General features: G+C 39.8%; 1 protein-coding gene across 3 annotated transcripts in view; it reads right to left on the bottom strand.

The window, feature by feature from the left end:
* The window catches only part of MFSD6 (major facilitator superfamily domain containing 6), a 78582-nt gene that overhangs the window by 38818 nt on the left and 21526 nt on the right, over nt 1-18238 (bottom strand). For all 3 annotated transcript variants that reach the window (XM_045480535.1, XM_045480537.1, XM_045480536.1), the window contains exon 2: nt 11783-13391. In XM_045480535.1, the coding sequence (XP_045336491.1) occupies nt 11783-13329 (1547 nt within the window). In that variant the 5' untranslated portion in view covers nt 13330-13391. The remainder of the gene's footprint in view (nt 1-11782; nt 13392-18238) is intronic.

Below are 18238 nucleotides of genomic sequence, written 5' to 3'. Positions count from 1 at the left end.
TCCTGCCCAAAAGAACTTTCAGTTTTATTTGCTTTATTCTTTTCCCATTCCCAATGTCTTAGGTGCCTAAGTTAACATTTCTGTAGCACCCAACACTTTTGTTTGTTATATGGTCTTCCACACTATGTGAACCCCCATGATAGAGGTGCTGTGTCTATCTTGTTCAACATTGTATCCTAGAACAGGATCTGGTCTTTAATAAAGCTTTCTTTTAAAAAAACATTGAGTGAACATAATATTTAATTGTGAATTAACTCTATATGATACACAGCCATCATGAGAAACATTAGTTTTTTCCACTTATATTCAGTGTGAGTTTTATATTACTCTCATCCTCACACTACTGAAAGGCAGCTAATCTGGAGAAATGTGAATTTCATCGGGGGTAAAAGGAATAATTTGAGAGAATGGGGCATTTTAGAGGAATGGAGGTCTTACCAGGAAGATAAAGGAAGGTACTTGAAACAGGTGAAAAAATTGTACTGACACTGGTCATCCACAACAGAAAAGAAGAAGACTGAGAGGTAAGACTGGGTTGCATAAAGGGGCAATACTTGCCACTCTAAGTCTGTGCCCATGAATCTATAAAGTAGCTGAGATCATGAGCTTTGGGATCTGAATGGCTTGGGTTTGAATCTTACCTCTGCTGTTTACTAACTGTGTCACCACGGGCAACTTATTTAACTACTCTGAACCTTTCTTCTTTGAAATAGACATACCAATGCTTAACTCACAAGGCCACTAAAAGAGTTAAATGAGGGTGTGGCATAGAGTATTTAGCACATGCCTTCGTAAGCACTTTTCCATAATAAGCACTCAAATGGTAGCATACCAGCTATTATTATTTTTGTAGTATCATCCTATAATTATATTTTTGTTAAAGTTGGAGATTTTTAAATGTTTAATGTTTATTTTTTGTTTATCCTCTAGATTGCATGGCTATTCTGAATTGTGAAGTTGCTAAAAAAAAAAAAAAAGAAAGAAAAAAAAGAGAAGAAAAAGAAAACCCCACAAAAACTCAAAACCTTCATCTGGATTGGTGGAAGGCATTAAATCAACAAAGGTAGTGCACGGATTACCAGTTTATGACTCAAGAAGAAAACAACCTATAATTTCTCTGTAACTCAGAGACTGAAGTAAATTGGGACCCTTCTAAAGTAGAACAAGGTAAATAATGATGATAAATTTACCACTCATATGGGTATTTTTAAAAAACACAAAAGCAGAAATCTGTTCATATCACCACTTGCTCAAACTCGCCAATGGCTCCCACTTCTCTTAGATGTGTCACATGCTATCCTTTAATGTGGTCCTCAAGGCCCTGCAGGATCGCTGTCCACCTTGCTGACTGCCCATTAGTCCTCACTCTCACATTAGGCCATTCACACTTGTGGTTTCCTCGGTGCCCCAAATCTTCACTGGGTGGTCTCTATTCAGGACTCTACTCAAATGTCACTTCTTCAGAGAAAGTCACTTCTCCTAGCCCACTCAAGCTAAGACAGTCTCCTCTACTCAGTCACTCTGTGAACCCTCATCCTGTGTTATTTTTGCTATATATTACTCATTATCCTCAGAAATAAAATAATGTTTACTGCTTATTGTCTACCCCAACCGTATGCTAGTTCCTTCCATGAGGAGCCTGTGTTTATCTTACTACACACTTGATATAGCTCCAGGGTCTAGGAAAGTCTCTGTCATCTAGTATGTGCTTAATAAATACTTGTTGAAGGAGTCAATTAATAATAACAGTAACAATACGACCTACTGTTTATAGTTGAGCACTTAGCATTGCTATCCATTATGTCATTTAATCTTAATCACAATGCTATGAAGCTAAGTACAATTATTAACCCCATTTTATAAATGAGGAACCTAAAAGGCTTAACAAAGCTAAATTGCTGCTTAACCAAGGTCAGACATACGGTAAGTGTGAGATCTGAATCTAGGTCATGCACACGCACACACTCCCTATAGGTAGACTGGCAAAAAGAAGAACAAAAGGAAACAGGATAGCTACCAGACTACCCCACAATTCTACCAGGGCTTGAAAAGGTGACTGAAGCCAAGGCTAGACCAATTTGCTCCCTTCTCTTTCTCATTCTTCTAAATGGAATGAAATGTCTGGCCAACATTCCACAGTCACAGCCAAGGACTATGGCCAACACTTCATCCATGAGGATTCCTCACGGTACCCAGTGGTCAACTTCAGAACACCGCGGCATGGTTCAAAGATACAGTACCTAGACAAATGTAATAACATTTACTCTTTTTGAAAATGTCTGAGCTTCAATCTGTGGATTATATTTTTCAGGAAAAGTTAACAAATTACTGTTTGTCTGCTTATAGATTACTATTCAGAGATGCTATTTTCAGCAGAGAAAAGGTGAAGAAAAGACGCTTACTACTTCAGCAATAAGAACGGAGCAGTATTCTTCCTTCCAGTTGGAAAGGCTTTGGAGAGGTATGCTTCGTAGTAAACTTCTAAGAAAATTTCTTTTCTTATCCACTCTTGAAAGTATCCTACACAATTATATAATTGCAGTCTGGTAAATATTTCCATGGAGAAGTAGAAATATAATTAGTCAGATTACTTAGATTTTTGACTGCACACAAAAAAAGGCAGTAAATGGGCACTGTATGACTCAAAATAATTAAACACTCATACTTGGGCTTACTGCCTGTAATAAACTTTATGGTCTTTGGGATTTCACTTGTCTTTTTGGTACCTTAATTTCTTTTTGTATATAAAGAAATGTACTTGCTACCCAAAACATGGTTGTTGGGCAGTTTGATATTAATTCCCAAATAAGATAGTATAAATTTGCATCTGATCTCATTTGAAAGACCTGAGGCCATGATACTTATATAAAATACACTTTTAGTCATTTATATATATGCTACTTAGGAGTAAACACATGGGCAATGTACATATCAGGGGCACAAATTCTCAATGTTTGACATATTGGTATATAATAGGTGTCTATAAAATATATACAGTTACACTAACACACAATTCTATATAAGTATAATTATAATGGTTCACTATAAGTAGACAAGCTTTCAGCTATTTTCCAACAGAAAATCCAGAAAAAACCTGCAAGGTATATATCTAGCACCAAGAATGGAAAATTATGAGTATTTTTCCATATTTTCTTTAAAAATTAAATATTATGGATAAAGTGGAGGTTCTTCTTGTCCTCTTTGTTCCCCATCCCAGTCACCTCCTTTCTACATCCTGTCCAGGGCTAATAGGAATTTGAAATATATTTTCCTCTCCAAATTTAAATGACTTTTGATATAGATATACCCATAAAAATGTGTAGCTTTTATTTCTTTTAAATTTTTTTAATGTTTATTCATTTTTGAAAGAGAGAGAGAGAGAGACACCATGCCAGTGGAGGAGGGGCAGACACACACACACACACACACACACACACACACACACACACAATCTGAAGCAGGCTGCAGGCTCTGAGCTGTTAGCATAGAGCCCGAATCTGGGTTGAACTCATGAATGGTGAGATCCTGACCTGAGCTTCATGAAGTCAGACGCTTAACCGACTGAGCCACCAAGGCGGCCTTAAAATATGTGTAGCTTTTAAAATGCATTGTGAAGGGGCGCCTGGGTGGCTCAGTCTGTTAAGCGTCCGACTTTGGTTCAGGTCATGATCTCACGGTCTGTGAGTTCGAGCCCTGCGTCGGGCTCTGTGCTGACAGCTCAGAGCCTGGAGCCTGCTTTGGATTCTGTATCTCCCTCTCTCTCTGCCCCTCCCCCACTCATGCTCTGTCTCTGTCTCAGAAATAAATAGACATTAAAAAAAAATCAAAAAATAAATAAAATAAAATGCATTGTGAAGATATGCATAAATGTACCAAACTATGTATCATTCTGAAACTTGCTTTTTCCCCATTCAATATATTTCTTAAAGATTTTATTTAATGTTTATTTATTTTTTAGAGAGAAAGAAAGAAAAAGAGAGAGCCGGGGAGGGGCTGAGAGAGAGGGAGACACAGAATCTGAAGCAGGCTCCAGGCTCTGAGCTGTCAGCATAGAACCCTATGTGGGGGTTCACAAACTGTGAAATCTTGAACTGAGCCGAAGTCGGACGCTTAACTAACTGAGCCACCCAGGCACAACCCCCCCATTCAACATATTTTTGAGAGCTTTCCATGTTGGCATATTGATCTAGTCCATTCCTTTTACCTTTTGCATAGGCTTCTATCTTACGACTATACCATATTGAACATATTTATTCTCCAGCTGATAGATATTTAGACTCTCTTTTCCACTGTTAGAAAGCTGCATAAGCAAGTAAGTGTCCATGTACATGTCTTTCTGCATGTGTTTAAGTTTTTCCAGGTAAGGCTATACCTTAAAATGCAATTTTCATTCCACAGAAAATGTCTCACTTGAGCACCCCAGGGGCTGCAGAACTGGTCCCACAGTGTGGTCTAGGTAATGAATTTGCAGGAGTGGTGTTTACTCTTGCTGGTGCACACCCTGACAGACATCACCTCAGCCTGTGAGATTGCAGGGGCAGGAGGCTGTCCACAACCACAAGTTACAGCTCATACAGAGTGAGTTCTGTTCTCTTTAACTCAGTGAGCACCTGGGTCAAGCCAGCCACCAGAGGTAGAAGAGAAAATAAACCAAATATGACACCAATAAATAAAAGTCCTGGATTCACTTACACTACCTTGCCATAATGGCCTTTGTTCTGAACTATGAATGGCTCAATTATCAGTAATGCTGTTATTAACAAGTCAGCCTGGTAGCTATAACATGGTAATGTATTTCTTTGCAGAGTTGCTCTTTTCAAGGGACTATAAAAAGCAAATCACTCCCTTTCAACTCTTGATCGTAAGTTCTACTTTTGAGATTCTATACCTCACAGCTTTTTAATAATGAGAATCTATACTTGCTTGTAATAGCTCTAAAAGGCTTTTCCTATAAAAATGGATATCAATGTCTTTGAAGGTAAGTGGGAGAGAAATAGAAAAAATAGAAATCTATCACATATAAATAATGACAGTTACAATTATAATCACTCTGTATGTCAGCTATTACAGAAATGGTAGCTTATACTTACCAAACCCTAAAAAATGGCACCAGAGAGTATATAAACAATCTATAGTCATAAAATGGGGAAGGGGGGGGTGGAGAAAAACTCAGTTTGATCAAAATGTTTTTGAAAAGAGTGTTAGTTTTGAAAATTTTGAAAACCACAAACATTTGGACTTTGCAGGCTTAATGACCTGTACACTTGTGATACTGTGCTAAGCCCCTGCGTTTTTGTCATAGTCAATGGCTCTTGTATAAGCAACATGATATAGCCGAGGATTGACCAAGTAATAATTTCAAAAAATCAACTGAACTCCTAATATATGCCAGCCACTGTGCTAAGCACTTGCCCTACTTTATCTCATTAGTCTTCATTAAAAGAAATAAAAACAACAATTAAGATGTAGGTACTAAAAGTATCCCTATTTACAGATGACAAAACAGAGATGCAAAAACTTACATAACTTGTCCATAGCCACACAGTACCAAAAGGTGAAGCCGGGCTCTGAAACCAGGCAATGGGACTCTAAGCCTGTGTCTGGAACCACTATGTGGCAGTGCCTTTCATGAATAAGGACAAGAAGAAACCATCCCCTCCCCTCGAGAGAACAGCATTTCCTTTCTCTACTTTTCTTTCTTTCTGTTTCTGCTCCTTACATTCCTTCTCCCTTTATTTTTCTCTCTTCCTTGTTTATGTTTTAAGTCCACTTATAAACACTCATAGAGGGTGCCTGGCTCAAGAGATGGGATTGGAGAAGAGCTCAGAAGGTCATTTCCTCCTAAAGCAAGATGGAAAAAGGTTACGGTGAATACCATACCGCACACTCCCCCAACACAAAATATTCTTAAGCATGAGAATACACACTTTAAGCTATAGAGCATAGACCGACATTTCAATAAGAATAAATCTTGGAGACCACCGTAATTGACTTTCCTCAGCCCATTTCTCTTCTTTGACCACAAAATTTCCTTGCTGATCTTATCTGTGTTCACAGCTTCAACTGTCCCAAATCGATATCCCCAATCCGAGACTTGGAGATACAGCTTAAGCTTCAGGCTTGGAATAATCAACTCTCTGTTAGACATTCCCAAATAGATGTTCCAATTTCAAGCCCAATTATGATTCAGATTGCATTGCCCCGAATCTGCATCTCCTTCCTGAATTTCCTGTTGGAGTTAGAGGAACCACTAAACTGGACACTGGATACCCAAACTGGAAACATGGGGAACTCTACTTTATTTCCCACATACAAACCATTCTGTTAATTTTACCTCCCAAATCCATCCCTTCCCTCAATTTCTGTTGGTGCTGCTGTAGTTCAGGTCTGTATCATTTCTCCCTGTTTCAGCTCTCCCTTGGACTATTTGAAGAACCCTCTCAGTGGGTTCCCTGCTTCAAAGTTACCTACTGCTTTGCAAGTAAATAAAAATCTATGACGCTCCCCTGCTCTGAACCTTGCAGTGATTCCCTACAGCCTCCAGGATAAAGTTTGCATTCCTAATCCCAGCACCCACCTGGCCTTGAATCTCCCAGTCCTTTCAGTGGTAGGCCCTACATCCCATGAACCTACAGTTCTCTAACCCTAAATAGCCGTTCCGCTAAACTGAACAGATATGCAGGGTTTTGATCTTTAAATAAGAGAAATACTTGCTCCTGTAGAGAATGTATTACTTAACTACAAATTTACTGTGAAAATTAAGTCTCCTTTAAAAAATGAGAAGACAGGGGCAGCTGGGTGGCTGCGTTTGCAGCCTACATCAGACACCGCACTGACATTCGGGAACCTGCTTCGAATTCTCAGTCTCCCTCTCTCTGCCCCTCCCTCGTGGCGTTGGTCGGTCGGTCTCTCTCTCTCTCTCTCTCAAAAACATATGAACATTAAAAAAATGAGAAGAGAAAGAAGTTGCTTAAGGTCCACACTCTTTTTGCATTTTCACCAAGAACTGCAAGGAAGTGTTGAGAAGCCCAGTATGGTGAGGGAACTCAGGCAGCCTCTGGCAGGCCCATGGTGGAAGGCTGACGGGAATGGGCATGTTAGCAGGGGTCAGGGCCACCCATGGTGGTGGGCCACAGGGAGGTACAGCAGCTCTGAGAGACGCTGCCTGACAGGGCACAGGGGTCTTCAGAGCTGAGGAAAAAGACTGAGAGTCTGGGGGGCAGGGTAGAGACTGAAGAGGGCTGTGTGGAGAGCCACAGTGGCTGAGCACTGATCTGCCTCTGAGGAAAGTCCCCAAAGCTGGGAAAGATCCACCTGAAAGGACTGAAGAAAACAGTTGCCAAAACTCACAGAAGACACTGTAGGAGCTAAAAAGAAGGAAATGCCCTGGATTTTTTCCCTTCCTCCCTCCCTCCCTCCCTCTAGTCCTCCACTTGTGCCTCTCACCAGCTTGGTGGCTAGCAATCTTGGTCACAGGATGAAATCAACCGAAACCAACCAGGGAACTTGAAGAAGTGTGAATGCCTGGGTTCACCCTAGGGAGCTGTAAGTAACAGATCTGAGTGCAGCCTGAGCACCAGGAGTCCTGAAAGCATTCCTCCTATGTCTGCTGGTTGAGAACTACTGGATGGGCTGAACCCACACAGAAGCCAGGAGACCAGGTCCTGGGAGAAGCAGCCTGCAGAAATGAGCACCCTGCCACGGAGGGTGAGAATAGGATTTGACAGCCAGCAGATCTAGACTTAGCTAATATAATGGTAGAACAAGGGAGAGGAGAAGCAGTGAAACTTAAGTAAATAAACACGATCTTCTCTAAATCCTTCAATGGCAGGCTCGAGTTCCGCCTCCTCTGTGAAGCCTTCCCCGAGCACCCCGACAGTAGTGTTTCCTCCTTCTTATAATGCTGATTGCTGTTCCTCCAATGACAAAACTTCACGTCCTATGTCTCACGTGTCCTCAGCTGGTAGCCCAGCGTCTTGTTCTCTGTTCTTGGTCTTCTTGCACCAGGAAAACCTGTGCTTTCTTCCTCTTGCTGTTTGCTTCTTTCCCAAGCTGACTGGCTAGCTCGTTGGGATACTTAGCTACTATTAAGTAGTAATTAATGGCTAAGCATGGTTAATCTATAACCCCTTCCAAATGACATTTGAGTGGCAAAACTGACCTTGAGTGCAAGAATTTTAGGGCAAAGTCAGAGTTGATTGAGTAGATTTTGGTATCCCTTAAAATTTAAACAAATTTAAATCAAATAACATAGGTGATGGCCTAATACTGGATAGCAATGATTTACAAATTTACAAATGATTAATTGCAATGTATTTTGATCTCAGCTCTACTCACAGCTGTTAAAACACTCAGCAGCATAAACGTATCCTTAAGATACATTTATATTTCTAGTTAAAGAAGTCTAGTTATCACCTTTACATAAATTAGCCTAGAAATAAATATACTTGCTGTAAATTCCAAAGTCATGTGATTTCACATCAAAAGAAATTTACCTCTTTTAGTGGAAATAGTCAGCATTATCCTATTTGCCTGAGAAAGCTACTTTCCAGAGAAGAACAAAATCCAAGATCAAAACCAGAAATCACTTCTGTGTGTGTGTGTGTGTGTGTGTGTGTGTGTGTGTGTGTGGTTAGACTGTTAGTTTATCCCCTGAAAAACTGGACCCAAACTGTGTAACTGTTAAAATGCTAAGTACTTCAAAAGTGGACATGTTATTTTATTATTTTTTACAATATTTTTCTTCGAATATTTATTTATTTTTGAAAGAGAGAGAGACAGAGTGAGAGTGGAGAAGGGACAGAAAGAGAGGGAGACACAGAATCTGAAGCAGGCTCCAGGCTCTGAGCTGTCAGTACAGAACCTGAAGCAGGGCTTGAACTCACAAACTGTGAGATCATGACCTGAGCTGAAGTTCGGCACTTAACAGACTGAGCCACTCAGATGCCCCTGGACATGCTATTTTAAAAAACTGTTTTCTGGTATGATATTTTTCTTCATTATGAATCTAAATTAAAAAGTTGTGGAAAATCCACTTTGGGCTACATTAGGGTATTTACCATCTTTATGGTGGTTCAGACTCCTAAAAACAAACAATAAGACAGTCAGAGTATTGAAAAAAAAAACATGTGCATACATAAGAGCCACAGGCAGATCCCTCCTTATGATCCTATAAGGAATACATGAAAGACTATCAATTCATAGAAACATAATCTCTTTGTCAACTATTGACTGTATGACAGAATTCCAGTGAAATGTTTACAACTGTCATCATCACACTTTCAAGCCCCCAAATCTCAATCACCACCACCTGACTGGGCTCCCCAAATTCTCATCAAAAGAAACATATCTGTTCTACTTGAACAGTGAGCATAATCTCGCTACAGCTATTAGGATCTTACAAAAGTAGTGAAGATAATACATTTAATGGACAGAATCAAAACCCAAAAGAGGTAAATGACCACAAATTAATGAATGGAATCCCAGTAGACTCTTGGGGGCAGCAATGTGACCACAAGAGCCTTTTTCTTCCATCACATCATTAAATAAGAAAAGGAAGATGTTTTCTGTACATAAAAGCCAGAAAATTAAGGTTAACTGAGCTGTAGGCTTTTAAGTAATAAGTAACTAGTAATGCTCAGGAAAAAAGGAAACACAACTAAAAATGCTCAGGAAATACAAGGGTAAGTTTCATGTAATTACCAAAATTAGTAGTAAATCTTCCAGGATTTTATCATGAAAATATACACCTTAGACAAAAGGCAGAGACAGAGAAGAAACTTCTTTTCTTAGCATGTGAGAAGAGCCTAACAATTTTTTTGAAAACAGAATGCACACTCATACTCTGTACTGAGTCAATATTCAATTATTCAAATTAATATTCAATATTCAAATTAATTGATTAAACCATGACATCTAGGAACACCACTCACTCATAAGGCCTGAGTACCTCTCTGGGAATAAATGCCTGTTATTTTTTTTTTAATATTTCACCCACCCCCCCCACCACCCCAGGGGGCCAGAGGGGAGGAAGGGAGGCCTGGGTGGCCTCGCCTCCTGCCCATACGTGCCCAGTCCAAATGACTGTGATTTTATTTTATTTTATTTTTATTTATTTTTTTTTCAACGTTTATTTATTTTTTGGGGGACAGAGAGAGACAGAGCATGAACGGGGGAGGGGCAGAGAGAGAGGGAGACACAGTTTATTTATTTTTTTGGGGACAGAGAGAGACAGAGCATGAACGGGGGAAGGGCAGAGAGAGAGGGAGACACAGAATTGGAAACAGGCTCCAGGCTCTGAGCCATCAGCCCAGAGCCTGACGCGGGGCTCGAACTCACGGACCGTGAGATCGTGACCTGGCTGAAGTCGGACGCTTAACCGACTGCGCCACCCAGGCACCCCATATGACTGTGATTTTAAAGATGCTATTAGTTGAGGAGAGAAGTCACTCATACACTCCTGCTGAAGACAAGTATCCCATGCACCATGGTGAGTCTACACAGCTCAGAGAATGTAAACACTACCTGGACAAAGTTAAAGGACCTTCCAAGTCCTTAATATTCTAAGACTCTTTTCAAATTGGACCCACTGAATATGCCTTGGGGACCCTGTGGGTCTGGGAACCATCTATACAATGCTTGGCTTTGTTTAGTGACAACAAAGGGGTCAAAGATTTGAGAAACAAAAGCAGTAGGACACAGCCTCCCAAAGCAAAAGCAACCAAACAAGAAAAAAATATTCACAATTGTTTGGGGGAAAAGAATGATTCTAGGTTGAAACTTTAAACTAAATCAAATTACTTAAGTTATTAACTAATTAAAATCTTCAGTTACTAGAAGATAAAGGAAAGCAAAAAAGGTCACTGTTTCTCAAATCTTGTCAGTGCCTATTTCTCCTTTTTAATTTCTCACAGAAATAGATTTAATGATTACCACACAGACACACACAAACACGCGTGGTTGCTCTCTTTCAGTCATAGCAACTTCAAATTTTAGGGTCAGACATGCCATACTTTTCTACTTAAGAAGGCTTAAGTGTAGCTAGCTGTACATTTTAGACCAACAACAGAGAAGAAAGACTTACAAAGAGCAAGGTACTGTTCGATCAACTTCAGACAAACATTAATGGTGAGCAAAATTACACAAGAAACAGCAGGCATTTATAGATTTTTTTTGACTAAAAAGATCATACGGGAAATTTAGGTGAAAGAAAGATTTTTAAATGTCCCATGTCTTCAGGGCAGACAAAAATGCAGACTGATTAATAATCAGGGGAAAAAATCATGTAAGAATCTTCTCTATGTAGTATCATGGATTAGGGATTATGATGGGTCATATCACAGCCTAATTAAATAATTTGGACATCTTCATAAAACACCATATATAACAAGGCTGAGAATAACTGAAGGCTGAAAAAACCTAATCCACTTTATCCACTTAAACCCTCCTTCACAAATGCCTGGGACAAGTGGACCCTTCGAGGTCCACAGCATAATCTAGTTCACTACATTGGTGCTCCTATACCTGAAAACATTTATTCCAAGAGCCTCCTGGCATACAAAGAGGAAGCAGCATTTTTTGTTTGTTTTAGAGAATCCAAGTAGGTTCATTCCTTCCTTCTTTTTGTTTGTATTTTGAGGAGGAAGAGCAACAGGAAGTCTCATTCCCGTTCCAGCCTTACCCCAACACAAATTACAGTTTCTTTCTATGTGCTAAAAAGAGCTGTGAACTAAAAAGATGAGGTTCAGTTGCTGAGGGGCAGCAACAATAAGCATGTTCTTACCTGATATGGCCAATCAATTCAATAAGCTTGTGACTAAAAAAATAAGCTGTCAGCTCAGACACATGACTCAGGACTGAACAGACCCCAAAGAGAGTTGTAGTTCCATTCAAGTCTTCCAAATGCCAGTAGAGAAAGGTGAACACAAAGCCATATCCAAAACCCATAAACCATGCCACGAACAACACCGAGCCATACTGCACACTGCAAAGCAGTCTGATTAAGTCCCAAAAGTTGAAGGCTTGTGAGTGGCTCGTGGTGGTTGGTGTCTCCTCAGAGGACTCTGTAGAGCTGTTTCTCTCCACTTGAGGGATCTCCACCTCTTTTCCTTTATTTTCATTGTTTTTGAAATGGTTGTAGCGGAACCGGAACTGAGTGGCAACAATCAAAGCCATGGTCATGAGAACCCCAAAGACAATAAAGACGATCTGGTAGTTCCGATATTCAGGGGGTTTACACCCCTTTCCATCAATGATCACTTCTATGTGTGTGTAGTCAATCCCAATGCCCACAGACAGCATCGCCAGGCCCCAGCCCAGGGAGCCCCACATACGCTGCAATCCATAGCGATCTCTGTGTTTTCCCAGATACTGAAGTGTTACAGTGTCCACAATGGTGACAGAAGAGGCACTGAAAAATTCTCCTATTATGACAACCACCAAGATCACCAAGAATATAGCCTCAACTTCTTGTTGATCATAAACAAGAGTGACTTGATCAGAAGGTAAAGATTTGGTGGTAGTGACAATAGCGGTGGTCGTCTCTCTGGTTACATTTCCCAGGAAGGCAGGGGTTGCCGTGCTCGGATTCAAGGTCAAGTCCATAATATGGTCAGTAATTTCATCTGTCTGAGGTTGTGGGGTGGGTGCACTGGTCTTGTTTGGAGCTGTCGAAAAGATGACAGTTTCGGTGACATTGGGCTCTGTTTCTAATATCACTGGCCAAGTGGAAGGGAGCAGGCTCCTTTTCTCACGCATTCTTGGTGATGTGGTAATGGAAGAATTGGTTGGCGGGATAGTTAACAGATGACTTGAGTTGGTGGGACGAGACGTTGGGGGAATCTTTGGTACACATCTCAAGGTAGCAGGTTTGACAAATCCAATGCCCAAGTTGAATAAAACCCAACACAAAAGAGAAAAGAGGAGGACAATTTTGCCTTTTCTAAAGCGATCTGCAACTACACCCCAAAATGGGGCACTGCAGAATTCAATGAAGTATCGGATACCTACTAGCAATCCACTCTGGCTTGGTGACATTCCCAGCTGTTTATAATACACAGGCAGAAGTGGGTAAAGAGAGCCATATGCAGAGTAAAAGAAAAAATAGAAGACCTTGGATATCAGAAGATCATTGTTTATTTTAACACAATGTTTCTCTATCCAGTCTACTTCCTCCTCAGGAAGAGCAGATGTTTCTGTGGAGGTGGGTGTTTCATTTGAAGGTGGTTCGGGTTCCCTGGAAATACCATTAAAGGGATCAGCAAGCACGTATTTTCTCTTCTGTTCCTCTTCATCATCGGTTAAGATGGCAACTTTATCATCTGCCGCCATGGCTTCTCACCACCATCAGAAAATTTTAAAGTTTTGTGACTTTCAAAATTTTTATTGTTGATCTGTAAAGTAAAATTTAAAAGATGGCTTAGTATGAAAATAACATTTAAGCACTGAGCTTCATCTTGCAAGAAACTGAGGAGTTTCAAACTACTAAAAATAATAATTATGAGAGAGAATTCTCCCATTTGTCACTTGCAGTCATACAATACTAAAAAAGAAAAATAGCTTTCAAAACATCAAATACTCTTTGTGGCCACTGACTGACAAATTACACGTTCTAATGGCAAGTTTATGGCTCTGGTTCAATCTCAAATCTTCTTCATCGATGTCTAGTGAAAATGTACAAATGACAGGGATTATGTCTAAACCAAATATAGAGAATTGAAAATAAATAGTCCTTATAGTTTATTGGTTTTACTTTTCAAACAAATCCAATGCACTAGGAGGTACAGAATTTTTAGGAAATAAAGGTAGCTACAACCATTAAGTTTCTATAGAAAAGTAGAAATAAGCTTTTAACCACAACCACAAATGTAATGAGAATGAGGGAGCAAAATGCACATTTGCAATTGGAGTTGGTCACTACAGCCATGACACATACCCTGGTAAGGAGACAGTCCTCACACTGTTTATACTGCATATGTTTCTCCAGCTGTGCTTTTATGGATTATAGTTTTAAAAAATGTCAGGAAAAAAATGGCAGATACCATTTATTGAGTGAGCACTTACTCTATGCCAGGCAACACATAAAGATCTTTAAATGTATTAATTCATACTGATCACAAAATCCCTACTATCTTCTCCATGTCGCAGATGAGAAAAATGAGGCATGGTGAGCTTAAACAACTTGTGTAAGTGGTAGAGTGAGGATTTGAACCCTAATATTATGGCTTTAAGCTGTGTGCTCTAATAACCACAATAAACTGCCAAATGTTACATTCTGGGCAATAAATGTTGCCTTTTTATTAAACCTTCTTATAAGACAGGGTGTTTCATACAAAAGATAAGTAATATATCAATAGTATAAATTTATAGGAACTGTGCCACATTCCACCAGAATTTCCCTTTCTTCCATTATACAGAGAATTAAAGAGCCAAAAGGTCCTGCTTGCATCAAGATCTGTCATGCTGCAATGAATATATTCTGATGTAGGAGGCATATACATTAAATACGTATTACTTCCTTTCACCTTCTAAGCCAGAGAGAAATAACTTCATTTTGCTACCCCTTGGAATAGATCTTGCTTTCCCTTTTCCCAAAACGAAGACTAACTTTCTGAAAATCTTCCAGAATCATGCCTGTAAACATTTTAAAAATAGCTCCTAGGCAGACAATAGAAACACAACTTAATGAGACCCGTGTAGTAAGTCAACTTATCTTTTACCCCCAAAAGCCAGGTGTCAAAATAGCTGTTAAGTTTTGAAAATGTTTGTGTGTTTCTTATTTTTAGATTTAAGAAAATTTTTTATTTGAGGTAAAATTCACATAACATAAAATTAACCATTTTATGTAAATGATTCAGTGGAATTTAGTGCATTCACAATGTGGTGTCGCCCCCACTAGTTCCTAACTGATGTTTTCCTGTAGTGAAAGGGACCTTTTTTCCCCGCAAAACTTGAAGGAAAAGCAAAATCCAATCTTTCACTGTCCAGCTGAAAGACTTTCCTCAATGTTCTATATTTATTTATTTTTTTTCATCATTAGTGCTTTCACCCATCCCAGTCGGTTCCAATTCCATCTCATCACCTGAAAACAACAATAATTCTCCTTTGGACTTATTTTCTAAATTATTTTCATTTCTGAGCTCAAACTTTAAAGAAATATTTGTTCTTTTTCAAGTGTATAAAATTTCATGGCACTTCGGGGTGAAGATGGCAGGTTGTGTACATCTGGCCTCCAACCCTAAACCCCACTAAAATGACCACACACACACACACACACACACACACACACACACACACACACATTTTTAAAGTCAAAATCCAATAGTCCAAGCTAGGAGAATTAAAGCGCCTGTAAATGGAAAAATAAAATAAGATTCTGGAAGCCAGAATACAGTTAGACAATTGGTAAATAACTTAGTAGACCTAAGAAAACAGAAACCTTGGCTGACAGTGGAATAATTTATTACTCAGAATCCTTCAAAAGCTCATAGGTTGGCCATATCAGGTTGAAGTGCAAGGAAGTGTGTGTGTGTGTGTGTATGTGTGTGTGTGTGTGTGTGTATAGAGGCAGGGAGTGGAGGCTGCTGTCAATGGAGTTGACTGAAAATCTGAACACCAACTCAGGACACCCAATCCCCTTCTCCACTCCACGTGGCTCACCAAACAAGTAGAGGTTTTTTCCTCTGGAGAGGATAAAACAAGTTCTGTTGTCACACAGAAATAGCTGGAGTTGAGAGTAGGGGTACCATACTGAAAACAGGGCAGGAAGTGAACATATACATGCTGATTCCAAGCCTTAGACCTGTCCCAGATCTCCATCCCATTTCTCTCACAAGGTTCCCAGAAGCTGGCAAGGCTTTCATCCTCCAGGCAGGAAACTGGAAGGTTCTTCTCTGGAGATGCTGATACTGAAGCCTCCCTAACTAAACATCCCACCAAATCCCTCTACATGGAAGCCCAGCGTCATCAAGCCCTGTCACTAGATATGATCAGTCACCCAGAATTATAAGACCTTTGAGGAAAGTATCTTACATGAAAGATAGAACCATGGGGATGCCTGGTGGCTTAGTTGGTTGGGCATCCGACTTTGGCTCAGGTTATGACCTCACAGTTTGTGAATTCAAGCCCCACATTGGGTTCTCTGTTGTCAATGGAGAGCCTGCTTGGGATTCTCTGTCCCCCTTTTTCTGCCCGTCTCCCACTCATGCTCTTTCTTAAAATAAACTTAAATAAATAAAAAAAAAAAGAACCAAAACAAACAGCAAAAAACAAAACAAAACAAAAAAAACACATGGGGAAAATAGGAGCTATGTGGGGACAAAAATACTTCTAAATGTGTTATCTTCAGCAATAGGAAAAGAAATGCAACTACGAAACAAAAATAATACATATTTTTAAAGAAGGAAGAGGAGGGGAATGAAAGGAATGCCTGAATGAAAAAGTTATGGAAATGTTTTTGTGGAAAAAAGAGCATAAATGTCAAAGTAAGGGATGATATAAAAGAAAAATTTGAGGCAACTTCTTAGAGAAAAGAAAAAGAACAACAACAAACAGATCTTCCACTTCACTTCATATACAAAAATCAATTCCATATGGACTGTATATCTAAAAATAAAAGACAGGGGCGCCTGCATGTGACTCTTGATCTCAGAGTTGTGAGTTTGAGCCTCATGTTCGAGTAGAGTTTACTTTAAAAATTTTTTAAATAAAACATAAATAAAAGTAAAAGATAAAGTAACATAATTTTAGAATAAAACAGAAAAATATCTTAAAGATTTCAGGATAGAAAAAGACTTATTAATAAATGCAACAATACAACATATTCCCAAAATGGCTAAAATAAATAGGAAAGATAATACCAAGTGTTGGTGAGGATGCAAAGCAACCGGAATGCTCATAGATTGCTGGTAGGAATGTAAATGGATACGCTACTCTGGTAACAGTTTGGGAATAGCTATCAAACCTGAATGTATACCTGACGACAAGTCCTAGATATGTATTGAGTAGTAATCTATTCACCAAATGACATCTACAAAAAATGTTCACGGCAGAACAATTTTAATGGCTCAAAACTGGGAACAACCTGTCTACAGCAGAATACACAAAGTATGTTATATTCACATAACGAAATACTGGATAGCAGTAAAAATGAACAAACTACAACTTCATGCAATGACCAGGATGAATGTCACAAACATAATATGGACTGAGAAAAGAAAGAAGCAAAAGAGCACACACTGTATGATTCCATTTATACAGAGTTACAAAAGCAGGCAAACTAATTGATGGTATTAAAGTCAGGATACGTTTTTGCTTCCAAAAGTAGACACACTTTTCCATACTGCTCCTGCTGAGTACAACCGGGACATTATATATAAACCAAATACAGAAGACTCTGATAGACAGAAGGCAGACCTGCTAGGGACCTTGGTACCCAAAGAACATGGGGATGAGTGGGACTACAGAACTTGGAAATACCAATGAATGCAAACCAAAACCAACCAACCAACCAACCAAACAACAAAAAACAAAGTCCTCTCTGGCTTAAGGATGAGGGAAAATGCAGCCTAGAAAAAATAGAAAGCTTTAGGTAATAACTGCTCTACTCCAGCCAAATACCACAGAAGGAGACCAGGGTAATGTGGCCTTACTCCTACCTCCACCAACAAAAGCTGCACAGGAGCCCAGACTTCCACCCTCACCAGGCTACAAGAGGACACCCCAACCCCTAAGCTGAGGTGTCATCAGAGAACACCAAGTAGGGGGCTGGGACTTTCATCACTGCTAGGTGGTGATGAGATCATATCCCCACAACAGCATCAGTGGAGAACACAGGGGGATCCTGGACTTCCACTCCCACCTGTTAGTAACAAGATACCCCTACCTTTCCCACCTGAGGTGGTGTCAGAAGAGGTCTAATAGAGACTCATGACTTTTGCCACCACCCAGCACTACAGTGTCAGTGGAAGCCACACGGGGAGCAGTGACGAGGCATTCCTATTCCTTCCAGCCAGGAAGGTATCAGTGGACACCTAATGGGGTGTCAGAACATCCATCTCTACATCACAGTAACAAGGAGCTCCTTCACCCTCAGGTGTCATGAGGGGCTGAGTGGGGAACCTGGACTTCTACTTCCATCTGGCAGTGCTGAGGCAACATCTCCAATTCCCTTGCTAGAGCATGTCAAAAAAATCCAGCTGGAACAGAAGGCTTAAATACAACCCACAGTTTCATAACATAA

Source organism: Leopardus geoffroyi, chromosome C1, assembly GCF_018350155.1.
Source record: "Leopardus geoffroyi isolate Oge1 chromosome C1, O.geoffroyi_Oge1_pat1.0, whole genome shotgun sequence".
NCBI classification, from domain to species: Eukaryota; Metazoa; Chordata; class Mammalia; order Carnivora; family Felidae; genus Leopardus; species Leopardus geoffroyi.
Note: the sequence above shows the minus strand (reverse complement) of the source record. Positions and strands in the feature narration are given on the sequence as shown.